This window comes from Molothrus aeneus, chromosome 2 (assembly GCF_037042795.1).
Source record: "Molothrus aeneus isolate 106 chromosome 2, BPBGC_Maene_1.0, whole genome shotgun sequence".
NCBI classification, from domain to species: Eukaryota; Metazoa; Chordata; class Aves; order Passeriformes; family Icteridae; genus Molothrus; species Molothrus aeneus.
In genome coordinates, this window is record NC_089647.1 from 53,608,459 (window position 1) to 53,629,665 (window position 21,207).

General features: G+C 38.8%; 1 protein-coding gene across 3 annotated transcripts in view; it reads right to left on the reverse strand.

Moving 5' to 3' along the window:
* FNDC3A (fibronectin type III domain containing 3A) overlaps nt 1-21,207 on the reverse strand; it is a 111,208-nt gene that overhangs the window by 36,615 nt on the left and 53,386 nt on the right. For all 3 annotated transcript variants that reach the window (XM_066544990.1, XM_066544989.1, XM_066544991.1), the window contains 4 exons: nt 12,737-12,813; nt 7,744-7,981; nt 5,030-5,302; nt 2,926-2,984 (listed from right to left, as the gene is read on the reverse strand). In XM_066544990.1, the coding sequence (XP_066401087.1) occupies nt 2,926-2,984; nt 5,030-5,302; nt 7,744-7,981; nt 12,737-12,813 (647 nt within the window). The remainder of the gene's footprint in view (nt 1-2,925; nt 2,985-5,029; nt 5,303-7,743; nt 7,982-12,736; nt 12,814-21,207) is intronic.

Genomic DNA, 21,207 nt, shown 5'->3' on the forward strand with positions numbered 1-21,207 from the left:
TCTCCAAAGGGATTTACATGCTATATAACCAACCCTCAAATTCACAGCTTTTATTGCCTCTTATTATATATATTCAGCCTTCTGCATCATTCTTTATTTGGCTTTTGCCTTTCCAGGTCTTCTTTTCTGCTTTGTTATTTGGTTAAGAGACATGACAGCTGGTGAAGACTTTGCTCCAACACCAAGGTGCAATCTGCTAAACCACTCCAATTTACATCTGGGTATAAATAATTCAAGATCCCTAAGGAGAAGGCTCATCTGGTGTCAGTATCACATAATCAACTTGACTTAACACTGCAATGTATGGAAGGATGAGGGATCCATATGGGGGAAAGTTAAAGCAAGTCAGAATCCAACAGGAGTTTGGAGGTAGTAAAATTGATGCATCCCACACTGCGTAGAACTGAAAAGTATTTGTGAATGAAAGATCATGACAGAGAACACCACCTGATTTAGATGTGCATGCCCTGGACCCGGGCATTGAGACATGGGACAGCTCAGGACAGGTCACAGCCTTCAGCACTGCTCCTGGCTGTCTGGAGTAGGACATGGTGCAATGGACACTGTACTGGACAGCACCCTGTATGATCATCCAACTGTATGGCCACCAGCACAGCCAGTACTGCCCAAGCCAGCACGGTTCACCCTGGGAACAGAGTACTGATGATCCATCAGAAACCACAATCCTCATAGTGCTTCAACCAAAACATTAGTAAAAAACCTGCAGGAATATTTCTAATGAGAATTATGAGGAGAAGGTGTGATAAAAACAATGTCCTGGTCCATTTGAGGGAAAGTGAGGAAAACATTTCCTTGATGAAACTGCAGGAGGGTGGCTTGAAATCCTGCAAGGCCCAAGTAGGTAACACAGACTCGTATCACATCACACCACACTCCCCCAAGCTGCAACATCAGCTAGACGTCCACCCTCTCACAGCCCTGACAGTGCCTTGCCTTCCTAAAGCATAAGCCTCCCCAAGTGCTGGAAGCCTGGCTTTCTGCCTTGTGCTCACTCTGAATCTGTAGCAGAGTACCTCTGCCTGTGATGCCTTCTGAGGCCTGCAGAGATCACTCGTGGCACACAGCTATGTGCAACGATGTTCAAGCAAGAACACAGTGGGGAGAGGAACCAGGGCGCTTGTCTAAAAGGCACGGGTGGCCGAGGGCAGAAGGAAGTGAAAGAAAACATGGTAAGTACTGGCACTGCTCTGCTTCTTCCTATGTCATCAGCAACACAGCACAAGAACATACCTGTTGATCTGTTCTTCTCACAGGCTCATTCAGATAGAGTTCAGAGCCCTCCTTGGCAATGTAGTCATTGCTAATAACCCAATTTCAGACAGCTCCCACTTCCATGCTGCTTAGCCACCAATGACACAGGAGCACTAAAGACATGTCAACCCATCCTGATACTTGGACACAGCAGGATACCAGGTGTTCAGGACACCAGGTGTTCCTCTATGCAATCCCTGCTCAGTGCTTTGACAACAACAGAATCACAGAATGGTTGAAGTTGGAAGGGACCCCTGGGGGTCATCTGCTCCAACTCCCATGTTTAAGCAGGGCCACGTAAAGCCTGCTGCCCAGAACAATGTCCAGACAGTTTTTCAGCATCTCCAAAGAGGGAGTCCCCACAAACTCTCTGGCCAAGTTCTGCCAGAGCTGACATCCTCACAGTATGAAAATGTTTCCTGATGTTCAGAGGGAACCTCCTGTGTTTCTGTTTAGGCCCACTGCCTCTGGTTCTGACGCTGGGCACACTGAAAAGAGCCTGGCTCCATCCTCTGTGCACTTGCCTTGCAGATATCTATATACATTGATAAGATCCCCTCTGAGCCTTCACTTCTCCAGGCTAAACAGCCCCAGCTTTCTTGGCCTCTCCCCATCAGGCTGTAAAGAAATATATGAAAGAAGAATCAAGACTAGGGCACTAAACTGCGGCGAGGTTGCCTGGAAAGTGAAGGGAAGAAGGTAGGTAGCAGATGACTGGAGGAAGTAGCTGACTGACTGGACAAACCCATGCCAAGCACTTCTTGGAGTTTCAGTTGGATGGACTACACTACAACGGGGAACACAGACTGTTTTCACTCAGGCAAGATGGTGGAGTCATGATTGTGGTGAAGATTTTTGGAAAAGATGTGCAAATCTTCATAGCGAGGCTGGGACCAGGGAAGGTCCAGACAATGAAAGAAAAAACCACTGGCCTGCTCTAAAATTCAAGAAACTACTGAATTTGGCAACAATGTTTTAAAGAGTATCTAAACAAAAATATGTATCAGTTTTATAAACTGAAAATATGTTGGTAAATTTTCAAGCAGGTAGGTCAGGAGTCCACTGCTGACAGTCACCTTCTGTGGTGAATTTTATTTCTCTCTTCCCTGAAGCTGCCAAAAACTCTTAAAAGAGAAATAGGGCACATTTTTTCTCTGCTTTGCAAATAAGGTTTTACAAAACCTCATTTTTGGTGATGCTTGCAAAACCTTGCCAGGTATCTCTCATGCCTAGAGATATGTGGTGCATAAAATTGCTTCCTGAACAGTTAAGACTAAACAAAGTTGCAGGAAATTGAGAACAGATTCTGCAGTATAATATTATGTTAAGCATCATATTCCATTAAGCAGCATCATTATGCTACTGGCAATGTTACAATCTCTATGTTTTTTAAATAATTCTGTTAAAACTGAGATTCACAGAATAGCCAGGAAGAATTCTGCAGTGTTAAGTATCAAGATAATTTTAGTTTCATAAATGTTAATACACTAAAAATTGCTTTGGTTGTTTACAGTACAGTGATGGAAGTTAAGTGAATTTGCTTTAGTATGGAAAATTAAAGACCCTTTAAACTTAAGAGAAAGAAACGGAGGTGCAACTGTGTAAAATAGCAACAGATATATTCTGATTTTATAGAAAGCTTTTGTTACTTACCACTGGCTTGGCTATATTAGAAAGAAGTGCTTCCAGTGCTTTTGTTTCTTCATCCTTTTCTTAAAAAACAAAATCAAAGCAAAAGAGAAGTACCCATGAATATTGTGCAGTAACTTTACAGTGAAATAGCTCTTCAAATTCAACAATTGCACACAGGAGAAAGCATTTATAAAGTAGAACATCTTGCTAACTTGCATTCATCTAGAACAACATGAAACCAAAAAAGCTTCCGAAGAAGTTGTTAATATAAAACTATTTCTAAAGCCCTTCTGTGCTTTATGGAATACAGAAAGCCTGGTTATCATTTATTAATGTACAACTTTAAAACAACTGCTGCTCTGGAGAATTTAAGATCTTGGGTATTTCCCACAGATTTCTCTTTGGATGTAGATGCAGTCAGGTTACAGTAGTTTAAATATGTTATTGCTCATCAGCTGGAAGCCTACTGGCAACACTGCTGGCCTTTCTCAATTGCAAGGGAAACAATCTAGGTGTTTTCTGCCAGCTGAAGGTATAGCTGAGCTTTATAAAGGATTTATAGTTTACAGAAAGCATTTTATCTGCTCTTCTCACATAATATTTAAATTTTATTACCCCAATAGGGTAAGTGAACAGGCCACTCAGTTTTGAAGGTGCAGCCAGGCATTTAAAATTCATTTAACCTGCCTTAAACTAAACACAAAAGAAAAACAAAGCCTGACAAAATTCTTCAAAAAACATAGATCAAATCTATTTACAGCTGTTTCTAAGATGATTTATGCTGTTGACACAAATAAAATGCTTTTCTGACTTGTATGACAACTCTAAGTCACTGCCTTCTGTTGCTCAAGCCTAAATCTCAGTACATAATTTTCCCCAATGTCTCCTAAAATAATTTTGAGAAGTGGACGTTCCCATTTTTCATATAAAATACTTCTAAGAAAACACCATGATAATTTTTGTAATGTGTAAATAACAGTACATTTCATCACTTGTGCCTTGTTAAAGTTAGCTCACAGATAAGCACCAACAAACAAAGTAAACTGAAGCTGAAGAGAAAGTAAACTGCTATTCTGGAACTATAGTGACAAATATTCAGGTTTGGAGCAACAGTTGCCATCTTCTGATTTTTGGTTGTATCTCAAATGTGACCTTTGGTACTAAGTTTGCCCAGGATATCACCTACACATGTTTTTAAACAGCTCTTATAGGTTGAGATTTCCTGGTTCTGATGAGATGTACTTTCTTCACAATTCATTTTGTTTACAGCAATCTAACATACATTGGCACAAAATTATTATCTCAAAGCAAACTTTAGAGAACTGAGAATAATCATGGTTTATTTCCCTTAACATCACCAATTACAGTTCCTTATTCTGAAAACACTGCTCCTGGCTGATGACAAGTCTTTGATGTTATGTTCACAATCTGAAGGACTATGGCAGAGACCCCAAAGTTGCATAGTGACACATCATTAGATTTGACGATGACTGCATGACTGAGTGAATTCAGTCCATCTGTGAGATCACAAGCTTTCCAGTGAAATAAAGATATTAATAATAAGCACACTCCCTATGGTGGTGTCTTAGAAAACATGAACAGCCTTTTTCTACAAGGGTCTTTCAACAGTGAGTGGGTAGGGATAGATCAATTTTATGTAACAGCGGTACCTCTTTTACAAAATAATCTTTATCAAGTTGGATGTATATTTTCTGTTTCAGACACTCGATTCTTTCCATGTTTTCTACAGTATTAAGCAGGCCATCAATATTCAGTGATTCCTTAAAATGCAAGCACTCCAAACAAAGCTTTTTGAGATTTTTCTTTAAACAGTGTCATGAAGTATGACTTTACATGGAGACTCCTGTATCAGTAGTTTTTGTTTTCTTAGGCTCACATTCCCATGTGATGAGCAGGTTGATCACCCTTAACTCCACTCTACGTAAGTCAGGGCACTTAGAGGCTGCTACTCAACTTCAAGACTGTCAAAGTGTGGTGTTTTATTACAAATGTTATGTTCAGCCACTATAATAATAATATATGATTATTTGTCCAGTACAGACACTGGACTTGCATCATTTATTATTAATATGTGGGTGTATGCAGTATTTTTGATAAAACCTACCTTCTACTTCTGTGTCTGTCTGAGAATTGCTTTTTCCTTTACCCAAAGACTTGCATTTGGTAGAACCTGTGCTTATTCCAGCTGCATCCTGTCCTTTTGTAAGTCCATTAGGTTCACTTGTAGGAGAAGGACATTTCTGAGGAGATGATGGAGGACTGTTTAACTTTTCCTTCTGAGTTCCATGTCGATCTTTTAACTTTTTTTGTAACCTTTCGTATGTTTTACTAGACCTTTCATCTCTAAAGTTGGATCTTCCATGAGCAGGCAGAGTATCTAAATGAAGGAAGGAAAAACAAACCATTAAGAATTGAATCTAATTTTAAAATCTACCTAAAAATGCTATGTAAGTTAAATGTGCACCAGTGAGTAAAATGATATCTCTACTCCTATTTGAAAACTGAAGTGTCTAGCAGGTAAACTGATACACATTAAACAGAATTTAACAATATGTCAAGGAAGAGAGTGTAATCTTTCCCTTCCCCTTATTTTCTCCACTTAAAATTATTCTTGAAATGTTTCCATAATCTTCCTTGAGCTGTGAGGTACAGGATGAAATCTATACAGAAAAAACGTGCTCCTTTACTACACTGGAGGAGGTTTGATCTAATGTTGAATAAAAAAATACATTAAGTTTTGGAATGCAGCTAGAGCTCTAATACTTTAATGATGCTTCAGCAGTTATCAACAGGGAAAACAACCATAAAAGCGTAGAAACATAGAACCTGTGTTCTGTGGGGCAGTGGAAAGACACTAAAACACAGAAGACAGCTTGGCCAGGCCTTGTAACAGTAACCCCAGGCACTGCTGCAGTAGCACCAAAGTCTCATCTGTAAGTCAGAATTGACTTTGGAAAAAAGTCAGTACCAGACTACTGACAGCATTAAACTGCAAACTGGTGAACTCCTCTGTCCAGTTTTAACATTTGTATTAATTTCATCTTTAGATTTAGAAACACTTTACAGACTCAAGACTTTATATACCAAGTCTTTCCTCAGTGTAACCCTGCCTATTATAAATGCTGAAAGCTTAAAAAAAAAAAATACATCTTTCAAAATCAATCACAGAATTTCCACATTTTCAGGTAAGTTGGATAAGTCAGTCTGAGCAATATATTATTTGTTATTCCTTAAGAGATAAGAAGTACTGAAAATAACGTCAAATAAGAACTTCCTTTCAAGGATAAAAAGAAAAAAATTAGAGAACTTCTCCATTTCTGTTGTTTTTTTAAGTCAGCTTAATTCACAGAAAGTTTGACAGAGGACTTCTAGATAAGCTAGTGTCTATTTAGAAATGTGATTTTTCACTACCTTTTGAGAGTTCAGTGCTTGTGTCAGGGAACTACTGTGCTCTATGAGCATCTGATTTTTTTCTGTGGGTTTTTTTTTGTTTGCTTGTTTTGCCTTAAATTTAGATTCCTGAAATAGGAGCCTAACTGTGGGTTTTGACTTTTGAAAGCTACGGTCAAAGTAAGAGATCCAGAATTAAATATGAAATCTGTAGCAAATAAATTAAAAATTACAGTATTAATACTTAACTTTCCTAAAGCCAAAGGCATTTTACATATACAATGAAAATAAAGCAAAGAATCCCACTTTATCATTATTTTACATTAGCAGTTCAGCAAATTATCACTGAATTCATATTTAAAGTGATATAATCTGGCAGCAAAAATCTAAAAAAATATTATTCCATTAAGAAGCATCATTTTATGTGTTTAATTTCTTAATTTAGCAAACTAAAAGCAAACAACTGCCATCTACAAGAAATCAGGAAATAGAACTACAAATAAGCACCCAAAAAGCATCTAGTAATGTACCATTATCGAAGTGCAAAAAGAAATAAAGTACAACATAAAACTACACAAACACTAAGAATTCCAGGAAGATCAAACATTACCACTTTGCTCATCCTAACTATTTAAGCTCAGCAAATTGATGAAGGCCATTTTTAGGCTATTTTTGTAATATCATAGAATGTTGAAAACTGTGTTTAACCTCCCTCCTCATACCTTCTAGCTTTCTCTAAAAACAGAAACCTAGAACTGCTTTCTGACAGTCTTTCAAGGTTGGCACCTGCCTTATCTAAAGAAAAGTAAGTCTACCAGAAATGTAAATATTAATCTAACAAACCAGCCCCTCAGTTAGAACACAAATACACTTTGCCTCCAAACCACAGTAAAGGCAGATGTCCACAGCACTACCAAAGATGGCTTTAACCACTTTATTTAATTTAGGTTAGTGGCACCTCATTACTCCAACTGGACTTCAAAGGGAAATTCAATTAAATGCATATAGTTTCATGAAAAATGGACCACTTTTTTCCTTAATACTAAGAATTCCTATTTCATGTTTCAAACAGGATGTTTGCAAGACATGAAATCTCAGAACAGTGCTCAGGCATGGATTTAAATGCTGAATCACTATAAACACTTTCTGTATCACTTTCCTGAGAAAATCTGTAACTTTTACATGCAAGAAGTAATCTCTAAGTTTAGTGGATCACTGAACAGACAACCAAATAAATTAAAAGAACTTCTGGAATAATAAGCTTCAGCCAAATCAAGGTTGGTATCCACATACATTTTTTTACGCATGACTCCCACTGAAGCTGTAAGTCTTGCTTAACAAAGCCCACACAACAACATAACAGATGCTGGAAATGAGCAGAACATTATTGCCTTTGCCAAAACTTGCAATATTTGATGAACTACTTACCCACATCCCCATAGACTTGTGAAGTGTGATACTGTGGAATGTACTGCGTTGCCATGTCACCGGCTCCAGTCACAGGTGAGTATATGTGACGGGGTGGAGGGGGTATCATGGCTGGAAGAGGAAGGAAGCCGGGCAGTGGGGGATGTGGAGGCCTGTGTATCACTGTGTGACCACCAGGATGAAACTCTGGAGCCTGGGGAACCACCACAACCCTTCGAACACCGTTATCCTCAATAACCTGTACAGTGAGAGACACCACGCACCAAAAGAGAAATGACAGTCTGGTAAATATGCTTCTATAGATTCTTAAACAAAATCAGGAATAGTAAACTCTTTACATCCAATGAAAATAAAACAGGAAATATCAAGGAGAAAAAAAGGGACATTAAAGAACTATCTATGTTAAGTGTATTAACTGCAGCAATGCCATTAATTTCTTAACATGGTGGGGAAGAAAACTTAAAAAAAACCCTGACTGTAAGAGTATCTAACAAACAACCTGGTATATTTATGGCATGAGCCAAGCTTCTCCTATGGGTCCCATTTCCATCCTCATTCTGCCTCATTCCTCATACACTGCCTGTATGCTACACTGCTGTAGGATTTGTTCTACAGCTTAACAACTAGATTGCTCCCTAGAAATGAACTGGTGAACTGACAGACCTCACTCTGCATCAATAGCGAGAGAAAAGCTAAGAAGTGTCTGGTTTTTGCTCTGTCCCCAACTCAGCCCACCAACACTAACCCAGGAGACACCAGCCATAGCAGCCCTGCAGCAACCACCATCTGCATCAAGCCGTTAGCATCAAACTACCAGGATGGTAGTGAGCCCTCTCAAAACTCCTTCACAAACCAAGTAGTTCTAAAATTTTTCTGTCTTTCTCCTCCCCATATCCTTCTACCTGTAAAGAGGTCTTGAATCCTGAAGAAGTCCCATGCTACTCAGAAAACGGGGACCTTTGTGGCAGCCATTGGCAGACTGTAGTGCAAGGGATTGTGAAAAATTAGCAAATGGGAGATGTGACAGCAGCCTTTGTGTGAGGTACCCAAGTGTGGCCCTTTGCAATGTTGGCAGAAATTCCAAGCAATGGCAGTAGCACGTGCAATCCCATGGTGAGAATCTGTAAGACACAGGGAGCTGAAGTGTGCTATGCATGGTACCTGTAGCACATCTGGGCTGTGCAGCACATGGGACTCTGGTGAAGAGCAGGCACAAGGGCACAAACTGTACCAAGGACTGAAGCAGAAAATGTTCAGTAAATGAGGGTGGGTCATCAGCTAGACCAGGAACAAGGGTCTGCCCCTGAAGAACCTCACATCATTACCCTCTCTAAATGTTTATAAATTCACATAAATATATGACTGTTGGTGACACCTAGAGATGATCTTGGCATATTTTGATTTGAGTGTATCGTGGTGTCAGTAACTTTAGTGTATGGGATGCCAACAAATAAACTGTTCTTCACTTCCTGGTAAAATGCTGTAGAATAAAGTCACAGCAGAAACTGCAATGGAAGGTTTTAGATGGAACATTTATCCAGAAAAAGAGGAGAAGAATGGAGTATCATGACTACATTAAATAGCAGGGGAAAAAGCAACCCTACGCCATAAGTTTTCACTGACATTTGAAATGAGATGGGGACATGTACACACACACCAATAAACATCCTGGTGCAACAGGAACAGATCAATAGATCAAAACACTTAGTGCCAAGCTGCTTTCAGCTCCACTGTTTAAGGTTAATGGAATCATGCTTGGCTAGATTTAGCCCTGTACCCTAGAGTGAATGCTTCCATCAAGTCCATGACAGAAAGCTGCTTGGAGGATCATTGGTTTTACCATGTCCCCATTAGGGGTTGATGTGCATCCGGTACATCTGGAACAGAGCTTCTGATTTTGTTTTCTCTGCCAGCAATCTAATTTGTACAGCCCCAAATTATCCTGCTAGCTGAACCAATGCAAGGTAAGTGAGATTGGTACAGGAAATTGTTTCAAAACTTCACCACTGTGCTGAGAGAAACTGTGCTGGGGATAGAGTTGCATGCTTCTGGTACTGTAGGATATGCATATGCAACAACATTCAGAAGACACAGAAGTGTGTACACAATAGAGCTGACCCCACTTTACTCAATAGACAGTCGGAAATTAATGTTACCTAAGTGAACACAGCTTTAAAAAACATGCATACAATATGACTGTAAGAAATGGGTTATTTTCAGTACACAGAAATTGTTCCTTCTTGGGAAAGAGTAATTAAAGACAATACAATTCAAATCTATGTAACCATAGCTGTGTGGTATTCTAAAGGCAGAATATATTAGCAGAAAATACAACTAGAACTTCTCCTGTCCTATGAAATTCTCTAAACACTGAAATGTAGTTTTAATTATTTAAGTCCCTTTTGGTTACAAAACCCCGAAAATACTGCAACTTATTATGATTTTATGAGTAGACTCAGATTATGTAGGAAGCAGCTCCCATTAAAAAGCAAATGAGCTGCTTAGTTTACAACTTTTTTCCTTGGGTCTGCTAATAGCCTAAGTAACTTAGAAATAGCCACCCAATCCATAACAGCAGGGACCTTATGTTTAACAAGCCTGTAACTGTGCTTCCAGATCTAACATCTGCTCAATGGTAGGCCTCTAGCAGACAACTACATAGATAAATACACTCCAAAAAAAAAAAAAAAAGCCAGAGCATCATGGTAAGTCTATAATTTTAAGTTTAAAAAGCAAACAAGCTATTATCCCAGTTGTGCGAGCAAAATGTGGTTCTGGCACAGGCCTGTTCAGTTGAGTGAACCAACCAAACATCATTGGAAAACTCACTGCAGACAGTGAATATAGATGGTTTAAGAGAGGATGAATACAGATGGGCTTTCTTTCAGTTTTACAACTACAGTTCCAAAAGAAGAGGAAGGGAAAAGGAAATCAGCTGATGAATTGCTTTTTAGTTATGTGATATAAGAAAAGTAAATCTTTTATTCAGTGGTTATCCCCAACTTCTAACAGAGGACAGTACACTGTATCACTGCCAAACAGGAACTGAAGCAAGCAGAGGCATAACAGAACTAAATGAAAATGAAGAGACAAAAGATGGTTATGTTGAAATTCTTCCAGGCTGACAGCTTAGGACATTTAGCTGGTTTCCTATTCAACACAAAATATAGCTGCAGCTGCTGACCTTTAAAAATATACTATACCTGAAAAAACCATAGAAGTTTGCTAGGACTGCAGTAAGTCTGGGAAAACTCTTAGCTCTATAATGCTAGACTTTCCTGTTTTGCAAGACTGCTATCAAACCTTCTGGCTTGTAAGAGAAACTCCCATCATAAACCTCAAAGTCTGGTATGTTTTGTCAGTAATAAACACTTCAGAAGGCTTATAAACTACAGGTTGTCCTGGACTACGGCACTTCTACTCATGAAAATAGCAGATGAGCTCATTCCACCTGCACTCTGAGCTGCCTAGATGTGAGGCTCCTTCAGCCCAAAGGTCAGAGTGCTGTGCTAAAACAACACCTGCTTGGACTAACAAACTCCATAAAAGGCTTATGAATGGGCCTCAGCAAGGCCCAGTCCTTCAGCATCTTTGACTCAAATTGTCCTCAAAGGAAGGATAAACTAATTCAAAAATATTTTTCAGATTGGTACATGTCACATAACTTTTAAAATATGTACTTCATCATATGAAAACAATAAGAAATATAGTAAAATTCCAATTTTCACTTAGCTCTAAACTTCTTTCAGTTCTTTAAAATGAATTCTAATAGGAATCAGGACTTTTTACTACGACCTGAAGATATATGGACTTTTGGAGATTATTTATAAATAAATATTAATATCATAAATATAATAATATAAATAATATAAATAATATAAATACAAAAATATATAAATATAATATCATTTTTCTTCTTGTTTGGGAACTCAACTACAAAGGATGCACAGAATCAACTTTATCAGTCAACTTCCAAGAGATGAAAAATAAAATCAGAGTAATAGTCTGCCGGCCCTAACAGCCTTTTCTTTTGCTAGAGGACGATTTTTAAATGTTGTTGAAATAATTTGTCCAACATCTGCTGACACCATGGGCTTTTTTGCCGTACTTTATGCATTGTCCCTTCCCAGTGTACACCACTGGATGCACACTAAGTCAGAGGTAGACTGTTCACAACAACAGAATGTCTTGAGATAAGACTTCCATCACGGGGAGTGGCATTCAACTGCTCTAACTGCCAGATCTGACCTACTAAGCCCTAGACTTGTTCTACAGGCAAGGGAAAGAAAAAGGCACCATCTAAAAGGCCACACATCTCACTACAACTCACATGTCAGAAATAGCCCAGAGAAATCATCCTTTTAATCTACTTCAAAGGATGTCCAGGTTATCTAGCTCACATTTAATTTCCAGCCATCTAAATTAGGAATCAAACAGCAGTGAAAAATGAGAGCCCCATTTTAAGATAAGTGGTGGAAACACTTATTATATGATAACCTAGTCCCAATGGACAGCTGACATTTTTTCCATGTTGTTTGCTGTACTTTTTCAACTGACCTGTTTTTCTCCTTATCTACAGGGAATTTCCCAGACATGAACTATGTACATGTATAAATTATATATTTTATATATATATATTGCTGCCAAGAGAAAATATCCACTAACACAGGAATCAGTACTGGTCCTGCACAAGCAGATATTTGGGTCATGATTGCATTTTATATTCAGAAGGCATCTAGTACATTAGGATTCTGAACTCAGCAAGGAACTATGCTTGCTACTGTCATGTACATAGTTAATATATAACTGAACAGGCACAGACAACAGCATGAGAAGTCTCCCATCTCAGAAATACTGAGAGACATCTCTTATCTCCTTGCTTGATCATACTGACTGAAATCTAACAAATTATTTTACTGAATTAGCAGTTATGGTTCCAGTTGCAAAATTTGCATGAAAATAAATAAATTAAGAAGAAAGTGAAGTGACATACCTGTGGGGCATATCCAGGAGGCACATAAATAGTAGGCACTGAACCATTTGGGGACATCATTGGAACCTGAGCAGGACCTAAGTGGGTTACAGAAATATTCAGTACAGCACCATTTAATAATTTGAGAGAGCTGAAAGAACATACTGAATTGCAAAGTCTTTGTAAAGAATATACAAGATAACATGGATAAACAAAGGCAATGAACTTTACAGATAAAATTATAGCAAAGGGCACTCTTTGAAATCTAAAAAACAGTTGAACAAAACCAGAAACAAGCTAAAAAAAATCCCCAGCAGATATTTCTTCCATCTCTTCTTCCATCTCTGAGCACAGAAGAGCTCATGTAAAAACTAAAAACTCAACAGATGACAAAAGAAATACTCCAAGATGAAAAGACAATAGAAGAGACTATAAAACAGAAACCAAAAAAATATTTGAAACAAGCTGCTGAAAGCAGATAATATTCAGTTAAGAGTTACAAAGAAAATTACTTACAAAATGGCTCTTTTTTACTATGGTCTTATCAACTAAAGTAGTGTCAGTACCACAGTAAATGGTGAGACATGAACTTAAGGTCCCAGGGAAAGGTCAGTGTATTTACCAACTAGTAAGTCTGCTCCAACTAAGGGGAAAGTCAGGACACCATGGTGATCCTTATACCATGCAAACCATAAAAGAAGGAGTTTACACACACTTAGATAAATATGACACAATGGGAATGTGGTAGGGTCGCATTTGTAGATAAAGTATTGCCTAGAAAATCAGATACCTTCAAAGAGCACAGGGATGCTGTCACATACTTGGCATTTTCAAAAAGCTCTTGACAATGTCTCTCAAAGACTCTTAAAGAAGTAATGCTGCCTTTGTTTAAAAAGGGAAAAGGTCTTTCCATTAACAACTGATTGGAGAACAGGAAACTAAGAGAAGTAAATTATCATCTTTCGAAGTTCTTTGAGTAACCAAGAAAAGAGTCCCACAGGCACCCAAAGAACCTGTTCTGCGTATTAGACAAAGCTTCCGGAAAAGAAAATGAACAGCAAGGTGATAAATTGTTGCTATGTTCTCAGAGAGCTGTAAAGGATCTCACAGTACTCACTGATCAGATGACAAAAACCCAGAAGGAATAATGTTATTAAGTGCAAAGTGATGCATCTGGATAAAACCAGAAGTGTTTCTTTACAGCGGTAAGCCATAAATCAGATGTAAACAAACATACGATGCAGCTGCTACATGGATTTCTAAAGAAATACCAGCCAAGGGCTGTTTAGTGGTATTCGCAGAAAGAAAGAGAACATTAAAAATCATTACTAACAGAACAGGGAACAAGCAGAAAACATCATTATGCTGTGGTATAAATTCATGCTGTACCTCCAATCCTTGAGCAATGTTTTTGACTCCACCTTTCAAAAAGAACACACAGGACCAGAAAAGGACAAAAAAAAAATGTTTACAGTGGCTTTCTGCCTGTTTATCAGGAAAGATTCAAGAGACCAGGAATTCAGGATTCTTCCACCAGAAGATGGTTTAAGGGCTGGCAGCAGAGAAACAGTAAAAGACCTATTTATAAAAACCCTAAAAATGGAAAGATAGATAATTTATAGTTTCTCATTTGCAAGAAGCACAGATAGTAAACTAATTCACCAGGTAAGTTTTAAAACATATAAGGGAATTTTTCATAAAATGCACAGCTAAATTGTGTAACTCCTTGCTTTAAGAACAGTGTAGAAATTAAAGATTAGTTTCAGTTTGGGAGAAGTAATCCATTAAGAGTTGTAAAAAATGTAAGTACTACTTTTGTTTAATGAACAAGGAAATTTCTTCTGTGTGCCTGCCCTATCCCTGTGCTGTCCTCTTTAGTATTTGATACTGGCCTCTACCACAGTGAGCACATTAGTAAAGGCTCAAGAGGGATGTCCTTACATTACTGTGTTTTAAATACACAGGGGAACAAACACTGAATTTTAATAGTGAAAGAAATACTGAAACACAGTATAATTTGAACAAGTTTTGTGACAAGACAAAAATGTTGGAATTCACTGCAGGCTGCACTCTGCAAACTTCCAATTCAGTATAGTGAAGCTAGCAAAAGTACCAATCCAACTTATGCAATTTCAGTAATACTTTTGAAAGGGCATTCATAGCTCCTCCTTAATGTTTTTTAAAACTCTGTTAGGATCTGCAAATGGAAAGTACTAAGTAAATGCAAATTACAGTAAATAAGATTAGCACACCTCACTGATACATATGGACTTGACAGAAAAATAGAGGTACCTCTGTCTGAAAGCAAAGAGCAGGGAAAAGCAATGAAAAGCGCTCCTTAGAAAAGCAGCATGCAATCCAACTTGATTGCATGTATTATAGGAACTTCTTTACAATAAGAAACAGAAGTTTGCAAATATGCTATCTAAAAAGAATCAAAGCTTTATTAATTAAAATACTAACCCACAACAGGGGGAGGGGGTGAAGAGACTTTTTAGGAACAAGGTCTTCAATGAATTATTCACTGAACTGTGCAACAGCAAAGAATATAAAGACTACAGTGGGCTATAAATTGAAAACTGAACATTCTTCCAGTATTTTTGCTCAACTGAAACTCAAAAATGTTTCAGCAAAAGTTTCTCCTGAATATGAAGTGCTAAAAAAAATGAAAGTGAAGCAAAAATCAGCAAGAGAAGCTTAAAATAGTGCATTACCTTACTACAATAAATTCAAAAAGGTCAAAAATAATGGAAGAACATTTCTTTTAAGTTGCCATTGAAATAAATAATGGTTTAAATTCTTACATGTGGATTTTATACAACTTGTATCTTGCATTGCTTACCTGCAGTTTTTCTATAATATGTACAAAACGCTGACACTTCCATTAAACTCACAATTTAAAACTATGTAATTTCCAAGTAAATGGAAAATTAAGACCACATTTACTTCAACTTCTTAGAGAACACCATGTCCTTGGGGGATGACGAAACTCACACAGGCAAGCGGTTTCTTTGAGAACTGGTGATTATCTGTATTTGGCTTTTTTGTTTTGTTTTGCTTTAAACATCTAGAGGATATTGTTTAACAACCTTTTTAAGGTTTACTTATTTAGCACTTTAATCTCTCTAACAAACACAGAGCAGTTATCTCCCATCCAGTACAAAGGTTGATTCACAAAGCCATTTTCAGTATACCATAATCTAGCAGTCACAAAAGTAAAGGCATAAACTGAGTGCATGAACCTGAAAAAGTATTGCAATGTTAGAATAGAGTCAAATCAGTCCTTTCAAAATTTGCATCCCATCTTTTGCACTTTAAAGTACCAGAATTAGCAAAAACATATTTGAATATTCAAGAACTCTAATTTACTTCTGATTAGATTTCCAAGTGGCTGTGAAATGAAATTTCTAGGCGGATATCCAAGAAAATGATAAGCATGGGACAAAAAGTCGGCAGACTTCACAGGTGTTTTAAATGAACATTGTGTTTTACAGCAAGATTACTGATTTCCTGATAGGAAGCATATTACAACCTGCAAAATCTTATCTGAAGATGAAATTATAATAGGCTATAAAAACGTGTATTTTTTCTTCACTAATGTGAATATCTCAGCTCTCTTGTGGTGTAATACACTATAAGAGGAATTTTCATGTTTTTAGGTATTGGCTGAACTGCTGCAGGACAAAACCAGTGTGTTTTACCATGAGGTGAGAGTTATTATAAAGTATCAGCAAACAACAGCATCAGGAATTCATGTAAAGGAAACACTTAATTTTCCATTGCACATAAAGAGAACTGATTTAATCCAAATCACTGTATAATGAATGTTGATGACTTTGTTGTTGGTAAGGGGAGGTGTCAAATCTTTGATACATTTTCAGGTGTACAAGTTCTCTTACATAGTAAGTGGAAAAGAAACATTGTGGGAGTGGAAACAAGCACATAACTGGTTTACTTTATTACTGAAAAATATCTCATCAAACTCACTAAGGGTTGATTTAATGGAACTGAACCCAAGACACAGATGTTTCACCACAGTCTCGATTTATTATTGTCCTAAAATCCCACCAAGAAGGAATACCTCCTTCCCCTAGCAATAGCTGATGAACTTCTCCAACCTGTCTATTTGAGCAGACTATAAAAACCTCATTATGCTCACTACAGCCACCATAAACATGCAGCAAAATTACCAGCACTGCATCATCGCTAGGATCGTGACAAGCTGATCTAAACATAGCAACACCTGAAAACCTGAGGATACCGCCACCGCTCGCCTAGCACATACATCATTTCTTTTTATTTCAACCATGAAGCATCGCTCCATTTTAAGCGACTCATGAAAGCCCAGGCAAAGGTGCACACACCGGATTCCCAGCGCCGGGCAGGGAATGCTCTTCCGGGGCACTCCGCGCCCGGCCCTGCGCTTCAGCAGCGGGCTCCTGCGGCCTCCCAGGGCTGGCCGTCCTGCTCCCCTCACGGCTCCGGGGCCACCGCGGCCCCCGGCACCGCAGCCACACCCCTCCGAGAGCGCACCACCGACAGAGGGGCCTGGCAGCGCTCCCACTCCTGCCCCACAGATATGGATATTTTTTTCCTGACCATTGCAGCTGTCCCCCATCCGCCACTGCCTCACAACCGCGGAGGCCGCCGGCCCGCAGGTGTCGTGTTTCAGCGCGGCGGCCGAACCGGGCAGGCGGGAGTCCTTACCGCTCATTTCGGGCCGGGCCGGGCGGGCGGCTGCTCCCGGCGCGCCGCGGCTGCGGGCGGGGCGGGGCGGGGAGGCTCCCTCAGGTGCGCGGCTGGGCCCGCTCCGCTCCGCTCCGCCCCGCGGCCTCTCCGCGCCCTGCACCCCGCCCTGCCCGCGCCGCCGCTTCAAGGGCCAGCGCCCCCGCCGAGAGCCGCGTCCTCTGCCAGCCCGCGGGGTCCCCGCTCCGCTCTGTACTGTAATCTACCGACTGTCACTGCCTGCCGTGATCCCAGTCATTCAGCTGAAAGCTTTTACATTAATGAGCATAATTAAGTGCTAAAGAATTACTTAGGCCCAGTCCTCCCAGAGGATTTTCCTTGAGCTGACCTGCTAATCAGTTTACACTTAAGAAAGGGGGTGCACAAACAGATCTGGTTGCAAACAAACACTTTCCGGCCCAGCGTTTGGAGAGCTGCAATGACTTTGATAGTAATCTATGTGGATACTGCGGCTCATGAACACTGCTATACTTAGCATTAGTCTAATGTGAACGGTGATGAATCACTGCTATCCCCAGGAGGAAATAGCATTCAGGATTTACTGCAGCACATTAGGTTAACTATGGCTCTATAACCGAACACCCACACTTTGACATCACACAGGCGATGATATGCATCACTGACGCAAGCACTGACAGGATCAAACACAAAGGCCACAGCAGCAGAAACAATAGAGCGCCAGCTGACGTAGCAGCACACCCCTCTAACACTGATGGGCTGCAGTAAATCAATAGTCCCAGATGCCACAAACAGTTGCACCGCTCTATCTTTTACATAAGGACTAAGACTTCAAAGTTTTATTTTGGGTTCCCAACAGCTACAACTAATTAAAAAATCCAGCAGTAACAACCACCACCAATTGGTCTACATTTGTCTTGTAAGCCGTGCCCGGAAAATACTTCCAAATTAATACTTTAAGTTAACCTCAACATCTTTACACATATTAGGTGCAACACAATAAAAGCTAGTAATAAGAAAACAAGAAAGCAAGTGCAGAACTTACTGTTTGGCCTAAGCTGGAGAAGAAGCACAAGAAGGAACTGGGATCACTGCAAGGACACAGGTGATCAGAAGACTTCAGCTGGCAGTGCTCTCAATTTAACGTATCCCTTATGCTCTAAATTCATCCTGACAAAACAATCCCTTCCCTTCCCCCATCCATCTGTCTACTTTTGCCATCAAGGCTGGGGAACAGCAGCTGACAAAGCCTCAACATCAATTGAAATGTATTAACTGACTAGAAAAAAAAAAAAAAAGGAAACCTATCAGTAGACAGCAGGCTGGCAAACAAAAGGAAAAACGGAAGGTAAAACATTATCATAGTTCCTTGCAAAAAGTGGGGGGGGGTGCAGGGGAGGATCAGTTTCTTTTACAGAGACTTTGGAATAATGGATAAAAGAGCAGAAAGCTATGAAACCTAACTTGAGTATTTCTAAAGATTACATCCTAATGAGATCCTGATCTTTCCCATGAAACCACACATACATATTCACAAGAATCCCTTCTCAGGCAAAATGCAGAGATGACAGGTTCCTATAGCACTTTCTCACTAATGCAGCTATCAGTTTTCTTTTATAATGGCCTGATATACTTTCAAAGGAAAAAGGTGACAATGGTTTCTATGTTCAAATGTTAAAAGTACTTTTATTTCACCTGTTTGTAAACAATGACTATGATGCAATTTTGTAATTAAAAAAAGACTGGAAGTCCATGCCTTTGAATAGCACAAACTTCATAAGACAAAGTTACACTTGGGAATGTGCAGAAGAATTACTGTAGTCGTTTGAGATACTACAATAATAAGACTTTTTATACCTACTTTCTGAAGCAACTGTGTGCCACAGTGAAGAATTCTACTTCACTAAAAAAAGGTAACATTGATTCCAAGATGTTAATGTGGAAATACAACACATGCTTTCTACTGTGCAGCCCAGGCTGTTAAATTACTCTCTTTATTTTGCCAGCTTAGGGCAATGATTTAGTAACTATATGGAAGAGTTACATCAAAAAATTGTTCACTCCTTCACACAGTTCCAATTTAAATATTGGGTGAACCATAAATTGCTGCATTTCAGAGGGAGTCAAATGTGTTACACCATACAGAGAGGCTTTGATAAAAATGTTATTATTCTTAGCAGGAAAAATAATCTGCACTCATTCTAATCTATCTGCACTGCATATAGCTTAGCTTTTTCTTCAAGGAGAGCCTAATTTCCTAGCCCTGATGCTGAGCAGTACAGATCGGCAACTTTTTCAGACTAAAATTTAGTATTTGTACATGCTGCTTAATCATGTTGCACTTGATGCACAACATTCAGAATAATCTACAATTTAATCATCTAACAGTTGTTACCACTAGAATTGGTGTTTTTCTAATCAGGTGGGTTTGGTTTTTTTTTCTCATATAGCACTGCAGACCAGGAAGTTAAAAAGTTAAGCACTGCTACTGACAGCTGCTTGTGGTTAAGAGTGAAAAGAACAAGTGAGTCTCAACAGTTCGCAGCTCTTGGTGTGTAGACAGTGTCTTCTACAAAAGACTGTGTTGATCCAGAGGAGACAGATCTTGGAAGGAACAAGCATTAACTTCAACTTCCTCCCCCTGCCTGCCTGATTGTTCTAAGAATAGCATTACATAGTATAATTACTTGTAAAAGCCTTTTTATCATCCTGGTATTCAACTTTTTACACTAATGAGGTATTTTATTTACTTACCTGGCTACATTGGCTTGAAACTAGAATGCAGAATTATCTGGCACATTCTGCTGTCTCAACTGGCACCCAAAGAAGTCTCCTTCCTATGTGCAAATTTCTTAACATTACTCCTTCCCAAATTATTATGCACACACACACACATCTATGTATATATATATATATATACACATATACATAAAATTACTTGAATATGACTTACTGAATATTACTTATACAAATCTTATGTATTGATTAAGAAAATCAACAGCATTCATATAAATGCTAGAACAATTTTACCAGATTCTAAGGTAAGGTCTTTTAAACTTATGGACAAGAGAGAAGAGTCCATGGATATAAAACAAACAAAAAAAAATCATCCATTTGTGCAACCTGGGATTAATACATCATATACAATATGAGAAAAGACAGCAAAAAGTCATATCAGAAAAGGCTGTCAAGAAGAAATTCAGTGCCCAAGTCAAATTTTTATTTCTAACCAAGGCAGACATCTCTAAAGGCATCCTACTCTGAGCCTCTGGAATCTACTAATAACAAGTACTTTCATTTGAAAACCTTTGGGTTGTCTAGGTTTCAATCTAATTATATAAATGAAGACAATGCAGATTCATATTGCCCATTTAAAATAAAACCACAGCAGAACAAAAGTTATTATTATTATAAACAGCTGAAATCCTCTTAATGTGTAAAATAAATACAAACCACAACTTTCTTTAAAGAGATCAGTTTGGGAGTAATCATTCCAACTAGAAGATATAAAACTAAGTTAGTAGGATGTGGGGTATTTCAGCTTTCCAGAAATCCCATAATCCTGGATTCTGTATGATTTAGCAGAAGAGGGAAAAATAGGTAAATCTAGAAAGACATTGGCTCCGCCACTAGAGTTCAAGGGTGCAAAACCAAGGCTAAATCTTTTTCTCAGTATAAGGTAAAAAGTTAATGTCAACTGCTGATTTCTAAAAACCCTCCCACCCAACAGCTGTCTCACTGAAATTTTACTCTCAGATGTGGTTCTTTAATTAGGTGAGTCTGCTCTT